The sequence below is a fragment of the Symphalangus syndactylus genome, chromosome 6, assembly GCF_028878055.3.
Source record: "Symphalangus syndactylus isolate Jambi chromosome 6, NHGRI_mSymSyn1-v2.1_pri, whole genome shotgun sequence".
NCBI classification, from domain to species: Eukaryota; Metazoa; Chordata; class Mammalia; order Primates; family Hylobatidae; genus Symphalangus; species Symphalangus syndactylus.
In genome coordinates this window covers 76,257,596-76,266,544 of record NC_072428.2, presented here as the reverse complement: position 1 = coordinate 76,266,544, position 8,949 = coordinate 76,257,596, and the positions used below count along the sequence as shown (strand labels likewise).

The following is an 8,949-nucleotide window of genomic DNA, read 5'->3' as shown; positions in this document are numbered from 1 at the left end:
CTAAAAGGAAGAAAACAAGGCAAATTGAACTCAAGTGTATACAGACATTTTGCATGCTTTTTGTTTAGACCACATTGTTTCCTTTTGACATTCACTTTTGTTCCTATAAGAAGACAATTGATTTGAGATACTTATGCGAATCATAATTTCAAGCCAGGAAAGGAGCTAACAATATGCATTCACTAAGACATATCTCAGGAATCATATACCATGTTGCGAACCCAAAACAGGTGGAAGAAAGTAAGTTCTTGTAAGTTGTGCAGAATAATTGTTCAGCGGCCCGTGAGCATCCACAAATATATGATAACATGTAAGTTTATGGATGTTTTTAGTAAGAGGAGATTGAGAAAGATAATTTATTTTTGTGTTGTCTTTTAAAAATAGATTAAACAAGAGTGACAGTTGTTCCCAATACTTTTTAGACATTAAAAAGCAAGTATTTAAAGAAGCCTGTATTTCAAACTGTCCCAAATGGCAAGGAAAATGAAGTCCATTCCACAAAGCTAAGACAGTTATATGTGGGTTGCCCGCAAAGACACTCAACTTTTGATCTAGAAAGAAAGTTTTATAGTTGCTTTTCTACTTCAACATAAATAGCTCGAGGGATCAAGCTACTTCTTTCCGCAATAATTATGTAGAATTTTGCTTTCTAGAAAGGGATGTATTTTATTAATACATCAGGAATTGGGTCCAACAGTCAAACCCCAAAGCTTATTCTAGAGTAAATCTGTATGAAGCAATATAGAGCTCCATATAAGTATTAATGATTAATGACAAATCTATAACACCCATCATTCAGATTTACCAAAGTACATCAGGATTTATTATCTTGGCTTTCAAATCTTAATATGGCCTCAGATGGATTTTTTTTAATTAATATCAGTATATGTGCTAAGTTGTTTATAAGCATTGGTATCCTGACCTGTATATGAGTCAAGAAATCAGAGATGCAAGTCATAGATATTCCCTAGTATACTTACCCTCTTCTGGAGAATTGTAAAGGAAGAATATAGCAAAAAAAAATTGATGTAGGAAGCGAATAACCTTTGAATCACTGATCTGGCATTTAATATCTCAGTGACCTTTGGCAAATTGCCTAAGTTGTCTAAACTTGTCCCAGATTTGTAAAATAATTGAAATAATATAGACTCTACATAGAGTAGTGACTGAGCAGGTTGTAGAGTGAGACTGCCTGTTTTTTAAACATCAGAATAGTAGCATATTTACTATTACCAGAATACTATCAACTATCAGTCTTGTGGCCTTGCACTGGTTATTTAACCTCCCTGTGCCTGTTATCTTAAAAATGGTGGTGATAAAAGTACTGTCCTAAAAGGATTGTTGTGAGAATCAAATGTTGGATGAAAAGCATAGCTTGACATTTAATAGGTGTTCAGTAAATATTAGCTATTCTGAAACTAAATCCTTTCCATAATTTTCTCAGATAAGAAGCAGGCAGCAAGCTAAAAGAAATGATCAGACAACAGGTAATGCTTAAGCAATTCAAATACCCTTTTATGAAATGGTGGACTCAAATAGCTATTCTAGTCCCACAAGAATTCAAACTCTGGTCTAGTTCTCAAGGTTTCAAGTATATGATGATTTAATTACCCTCCACAATGAACATTTCTGAATTTTTAAAAGGTGTCAAGAACTACTGTAGCAGACTAGAGAATACAGTCAACACTTCATAATCTTTTTTTCCTCAACCTTTCCCTCAGTGCATAGTAACTATTCACTGATGAGTTATGATATATATATATATATTTTTTTTGTTTGTTTGTTTGTTTGTTTGTTTGGAGATAGAGTCTCGTTCTGTCAGCCAGGCTGGAGTGCAGTGGCATGATCTCAGCTCATTGCAACCTCCACCTCCAGGGCTCAAGCAATTCTCCTGCCTCAGCCTCCCGAGTAGCTGGAATTACAAGTGCCTACCACCATGCCTGGCTAATTTTTGTATTTTTAGTAGAGACGGGGTTTCACCATGTTGGCCAGGCTGGTCTTGAACTCCTGACTTCAGGTAATCCACCCGCCTCAGCCTCCCAGAGTGCTGGGATTACAGGCGTGAGCCACCATGCCTGGCCACAAATGTTTCTAGAATTTCATAATTAAATGCTTTGCAGCTTTTAAAGACGTTTACAGTATTTCACTTGATGTTTGCAAGAAAATAAGCTTTATTTAACCTTTTTTAGATTCCATTACGGAGTGTGTTCATTTTATATTGCTGCTGTGCAAATTACCACAAACTTAGTGGCTTAAAAAAAATTTATGATCTTACAGTTGGTCTGACATAAGTCTCACTGAGCTAAAATCAAGGTATGATCGGGTCACATTCCTTCCTGGAAGCACTAGAGGAGAATCCTTTTCCTTGCTTTTCTAGCTTCTAGAGGCCTCCCACATTACTCCACCATCAAAATCTGCAACTGCATTTTAGAATGAGTCTTTTCGCAATGGCATCACCCTAACTTTCTCTCCTGCCTGCCTCTTGCAGGAAAACTTTTAAGGACCCTTGTGATTGCATCATTGGGACCACCAGTATAATTCAGAATACTGTCCCTATTTTAAGTCAGCTGATTAGTGTGACTAATCCATCTGCCACGTTAATTCCTCTTTGTCATGTAACCTAACATATTCAAAGGTTCTGGGGTTTAGAAAATAGAGAGATCTTTGGGAGGCCATTATTATGCTTACCACACAGAGCAATTAATTTTTGTGGAACTTTCATTAGGGAAAAAACAAGAGGAGTAATAGAATATAGAAAATGAGCTCAGTGGTAGATAAGGAAGGATTTATTACTTATTTGCTTTTGTTGTGATAGTTACGATATATTACCCACAACTCAAAAATAATTGTTTGCAAAATTTATCAAGCATGCTGCTATGGTCTGAATGTGTTCATTCCCCAAATTCGTATGTTGAAACTTAATTTCCAGTGTGACAGTTTTAAGGGATTAGAGCCCTTATAAAAGAGAATGAAGAAAGCTAGCTAGCCCTTCCATCTGTTCTGCCAACTGAGGACACCCTGAAAAAAAATGCCATGTATGGGACAGGTGCTCATAAAACATTGAATTGGCTGACACTGATCTTCCTAGCCCCTAGAACTGTGAGGAATAAATTTCTGTGTGTTATAAATGACCCAGTCTCAGGTATTTTGATATAGCAGCAGGAATGGACACATGTTTTTTATTCACAATAAACATTTAGTTATACTTCTGAATTTTAAGATGAATGTTTTATATGTTCCATATTAACATTTTATTTCAAAATATGTACAGTGTTTTCTGATTTATTCATTACTGAATCTCAAATCGTTTAACTGAAAGCTGCCTCCTTAAATATTTTAAGTTCAGCCTAAAGGTTTCTCTGTACATAGTGAATGATAACCTAAATGGAGTTGTCAACAGACTGAGTCTACTCCTGTGCCAATCACCAAGTTTTGGCCAATTAAAGGGGGTCAGTTCAAACTGTTCAAATAAGGTAAATTCTGTGCTGTAACCAATCTGGCTGTTTCTGTTACTCGTTTCTGTTTTCTGTATGTCACTTTCCTTTTTCTGTCGGTAACTCTTCATCCATCACGTGGCTGCACTGGAGTCTGAGTCTATCATTCTTTGCTCAATTAAAGTCTGTTAAATATAATTTGGCTAACGTTTTTCTTTTAACAATACATACATATGTAATGTACATACATATATATAATGGCTATACATATATACATCAGATTAGTCAAATTTTCTTAGTCTATCAATTCTACATGGTAGAACAATTTTATTACACTACAAATTTGGTAATCTCTCCATTCTTGAGGTTCATGAAATAGCAGATCTTAAAAATGTCATTGATCCATTATACATACTGAAAATTTTTACTCTTAGGTTTTATAAGATTTACAAGATCATTTTTAACCTGATCTACATTGCCTGATGAGGAAAAAATTTTGAAATAAATTCTTTAAGACAAATGAGAAATTCTGGGTAGCTGGAATTGCTATTATAACTACATTTATCTTAGCACTTATTGGGAAAAGTGTGCATATGCAATATGTCATATCAATCCATAAAGTAATCCTTATGATCATGAAGGAAGAACTTATTTCCATACTACTGCAGTAGACTAAAACATAATAATATGAATTAGCATTAGAATATAATCTTAACATTCAGCTAATAGTTCAAAGTGCACTTTTAAAAATATGGTAGTCTTTGGAGGTCAGTTTGGTAGTAACCTAATCAAATTTAAAAATGTGGGCCGGGCGCGGTGGCTCACGCTTGTAATCCCAGCACTTTGGGAGGCCGAGGCGGGCGGATCACGAGGTCAGGAGATCGAGACCACGGTGAAACCCCGTCTCTACTAAAAATACAAAAAATTAGCCGGGCGTCGTGGTGGGCGCCTGTAGTCCCAGCTACTCGGAGAGGCTGAGGCAGGAGAATGGCGTGAACCCGGGAGGCGGAGCTTGCAGTGAGCCGAGATTGCGCCACTGCACTCCAGCCTGGGCGACAGAGCGAGACTCCGTCTCAAAAAAAAAAAAAAAAAAAAAAAAAAAATGTGTTTACCCTTTCACCCTGAAATCCCAGGTCCTGATTATAGAGATATTAACAAATGTTCAAATAGGACTCAAGGACATCCATACAATGTCAATATTTTTCATAATAGTAAATAATTGTGGAAAAAACCTAATCTGAAACTCAATAAGAGGTAGATATATATTTTCACAAGAGTCAAGTCTTTTCTCTAAAAAAATGAAAAAAAATCCTAGCGATTGTGGAGGCTGGAGTGCAATGGCATGATCATAGCTCCACTGTAACATCAAGCTCCTGTGTTCAAGCAATCCCCCTGCCTTACCCTCTGAAGTAGCTAGGATTGCATGCACCACCACACCAGCTACTTTTAAAAATTTTTTGTAGAAATGGTCTCGCTGTGTTACCCAGGCTGGTCTTGAGCTCCTGGCCTCAAGCGATCCTCCTGTCTCAGCCTCCCAAAGCGCTGGGATTACAAGTGTGAGCCACCTCACCCAGCCTAAGATACATTCTTAAGGAAAAAAATAAAATTATAACGTATGGTCCCATACATTATTTATGTAAATATAAACGGGTTTACATATTTATACATGTAAATATAAATGATTACATATGTAAATTTATGAATATAATATGTAAATATAGATGTTTATGTAAATAAAATGTTTATATAATGTGTGTGTACATTTTTATGCAAATATTTGCATATATATTATATATAAATGTAATATTATATGTATATATAAATGTATATGTAAGTATATATACAGTAATTCCTCAGTATCCATGGGGGATTGGTTCCAAGATCCCCTTTGGATACCAGAATTTAAGGATGCTCAACTCCCTTATATAAAATGGCTTACTATTTGCATATAACATATACAAGTCCTCCCAGATACTTTAAATCAGCTCTAGATTGCTTACAGCACCTAATACAATGTAAGTGCTATGCAAATAGTTGTTTACTATATTTAGGGAATAATGACCCAAAAAAGGTCTGTAAATCAGTACAGACACAACCACTCTTTTTTTTTCAAATATATTCTATCTGCAGTTGATGAATCAACAGATGTGGAACTCACAGATACAGAGAGCTGCATATATACATATAAACATGTATATAAGTGCATTAAAATTTACACCAAACTCTTAACATTGAGTTTCTCTGAAGAGAATAACAGAACTGGGTGTAGGGGGTAGGGGGGAATGCTGAAGAAGCACTGCTCCTTTTTATTTTATATGCTTCTATAGAGCCTGAGTTTTTAAAATAATGACAAATATAGATTTCTTATAAATAAATAAAAAATAAATATATAAAGATAGACTAATAACACCTTAGAGGACTAACAAACACTAGATATTGCTTTCAGCTTTTGTTTGATTCATATAAATAATTGATGATTGCTGTTTCATTTGTATCAATGAAGAAACAAACATTTGTGTCTTATTATTTATAAAAATAGCTGCCATTTATTGAGTGCATCCCTCTTGAGCTAAATCTTCTACAGACCTTAAATCTATAGGCCTATTGGGTAAAAGCAATTATAATCTCCACTTAGTAGTTGAGGGATCTGAGGCTTAGAGAAATAATTTTTCCAGGTCACATGAAGTATGTGGCAGAGCTGGGTTCTAAAAGCCTATGCTTGTAATTATCTAAATGTTAATATTAATCATTAACATTTATAAGAAAGGTAACATATAGACCTTTTTTGCATATTATTTGATGATAAATAGCCTTTAAAGTAGCAATTATCATCATCTTAATTTGGATGGGAAAACCCTAGAAGTTACTTGCTCTAAATCACACATCTGCAAGTGAAATAGAATATAGATTTTCTGGCTTTGAATGCTAGGACCTTTCTAATTTCCACCAGAGAACCACTGTTTTAGAAGGACCTTGAGAAAATAGAGAACATCCAAAGGGATGCAGCCAAGACACTGAAAGAGAACATGATGTAGAGATACAGATAGGAAAATAGGATACAGAGGCTTCATGACTTAACGATGAGTTTTCTGATAAAACCGTCATAAACTGAAAATATCACAAGTCAAAAGTGCATTTAATATACCTAACCTACCAACAATCATACCTTGGCCTAGCCTACCTTAAATGTGCTCAGAACACTTACATTAGCCTATAGTTGGGCAAAATTATCTAACGCAAAGCCTATTCTATAATGAAGTGTTGAATATCTCATGTAATTTATTGAGTACTACACTGAATATGAAAACCAGAGTGGTTGCATGGGTACTTGAAGTATGGTTTCTACTTAATGTGTATTGCCTTTGCACCATCATAAAGCCAAAAAATGAAATCTAACCATCATTGAGAACCATCTCAAAAACCTAAAATATTATACGGAAATCGAGCTAGACTTATTTTATTTGACTTTAATAGAACAAACTCAAAGAGAAAAATATTACAGGAAAATAGATGTTAAATCTTAATGAAGAAAACTTTCTAATAATTAGACCTTTCATAAAGTGAAATGGGCTTCCTCATGAAGCAGTAAGCTTCTCATCACTAAAAGATTCTGAGACTGGATAACTATTTATCTGAGACTCTATAAAAAGGATTCATGTAGAAGGTTGAACTAGATGAGCTCTAAAATTCCCCTTAAGATTCTACAGTTTGAAGATTTTGTTAGTTCTTTTTCAACTAGCCTTTACCATTTTCACTCACAGCAAAGCAATAAACAATATGAAATTTATTTTTCTAATATGTATTATAATATTACTAAATATACATTTATTTTTCTAATATGTATTATACTATTATTAAATGTACAATCTTACCCAAATTCCCTAGAGTGTACATATTTGCCTTTCACCCATCTAATGGCATTAGTTTAAAGCCAACTTTAGGTATGCTGGTTTTGGTCACAGTGATGTATTTGGCGCCTGTTGTTTCCTTACCTATAGAACAGCTTTCCTGGTAAACCAAGAGGATCGATGAATGCTCTTTCCAGGAGCATCAATTGATCATTCATCATTCTCACTGCAATGGGACTTCGAGAAGAACATATACATAATTATAACCCACACCACAGAATCGTGCTTCAAAATAATATTAAATAAAAACAAGGCTTGGGAAAATATATTTCTAAAATTGATCAATTTTTAACAAAATGAATATTTACACAGTAATGCTTCACATGGTGAGCTACAAACAACAGCAGAGTCATCTTTCTAATATTTACAGTCAGCAGAGAGACCTAATGGGAAATCGTTTGTTATATATTTTTAGATCACACACCAATCAAAAAGGACTCAAAGACATTCTATACTTCTTTCTAGAAGGATAGCCAGGCCTCCTGGAAAGGTAGACAAAGTGAGCTATCAAGTTATTCCTGATAAGTCATTCAGTTCTACTGCAGAAGAAAGGAACAGATACAGGCTGGACAACAAAGAGTGAACAAAGGTTTCAGAAGTCTGTAAGGAGGGTAAGACATAGCTGCACATAATGGATAGGGAATCTCTTTTCACACTCAGACTATCCCTTTGGGGAGCTGAATAAGTTCCCTGGGCTCCCCTACAATCCAAAGGAGAATGAAGTCCCTTAAAACTACTGATAATAGCTTTCTTCCAATATGGGAAGTAGCAAAGTTCATTCTGATTACATCTGAAAAAATAAATGTGACATGGACACATCTGTGGCTAAATTTATGCTTGTTACATGGTATTTACTTTGAGTATACTTTGAAACTATTTTCAATCTGAAAGTGGCAAGAAATTAAATAAAATGCAAAAAAAAAATCCATGAAAAAAGAATTTCTAAACTGGTACACAGGAGCACTGAACAAAGAACTAGTAAAATATATTACAAATGCACTTGAACTCATAAAGCTATGAATTTACAGCTATAGTCAGAATTTTCATCATGCAAACTCCTAATGACAGGTCCCTTTGGCCCTTGTCTCTTTGGGATGAGTTTTTAGTCTACCATTCAGAGCAGTACTCCCCAAACTTTATTGTTAGTATAAATCATTGAAGGGCGGGGTGGGGGTGGTAGTTAAAATGCAGAATTCTAATTCAGCGTGTCTTGGTTGGGGTCTGATATTTTGCCTTTCTAACAAGTTCCCAGGTACTACTGCTATTGCTGATTTGCTGACTATAATTTGAATAGCAGTGATTTAGAGGTTAATGCTAATATGAGTGAAAACAGTTCATTCTAGTAACCAGATTGTTTTTTTTTTTAAAGTAGGGATTTGAAACTTACTTGTTAAGATCAACTTGTGTAAGTCGTTTATGAAAATCTGAAGCAGCCTCTGAGAAGTTTTTCACAGCAGAAAATAAGGAGTCTTTTTTAAAAATAGAAAAGCAGAAGAGAAATTAGCTCATATTTCAGAGGTTCGCTTTCCCACCCTCCCCATTCCAGATTGATATGACCACATAGATGTCGAAGCCATTTTTCTACTGAGTCTTCTTGCAGATCCATG

At 35.0% G+C, this 8,949-nt stretch overlaps 1 protein-coding gene across 5 annotated transcripts in view; it reads right to left on the bottom strand.

Annotated features, from left to right (window-relative positions):
• The window catches only part of NAALAD2 (N-acetylated alpha-linked acidic dipeptidase 2), a 101,610-nt gene that overhangs the window by 45,273 nt on the left and 47,388 nt on the right, over nucleotides 1-8,949 (bottom strand). For all 5 annotated transcript variants that reach the window (XR_010121541.1, XM_063642027.1, XM_055283241.2 and 2 more), the window contains 2 exons: nucleotides 8,730-8,811; nucleotides 7,427-7,519 (listed from right to left, as the gene is read on the bottom strand). Coding sequence is in view for 4 of the 5 variants with exons in the window: in XM_063642027.1 (XP_063498097.1) it covers nucleotides 7,427-7,519; nucleotides 8,730-8,811 (175 nt within the window). In the remaining variant the exon portion in view is untranslated. The remainder of the gene's footprint in view (nucleotides 1-7,426; nucleotides 7,520-8,729; nucleotides 8,812-8,949) is intronic.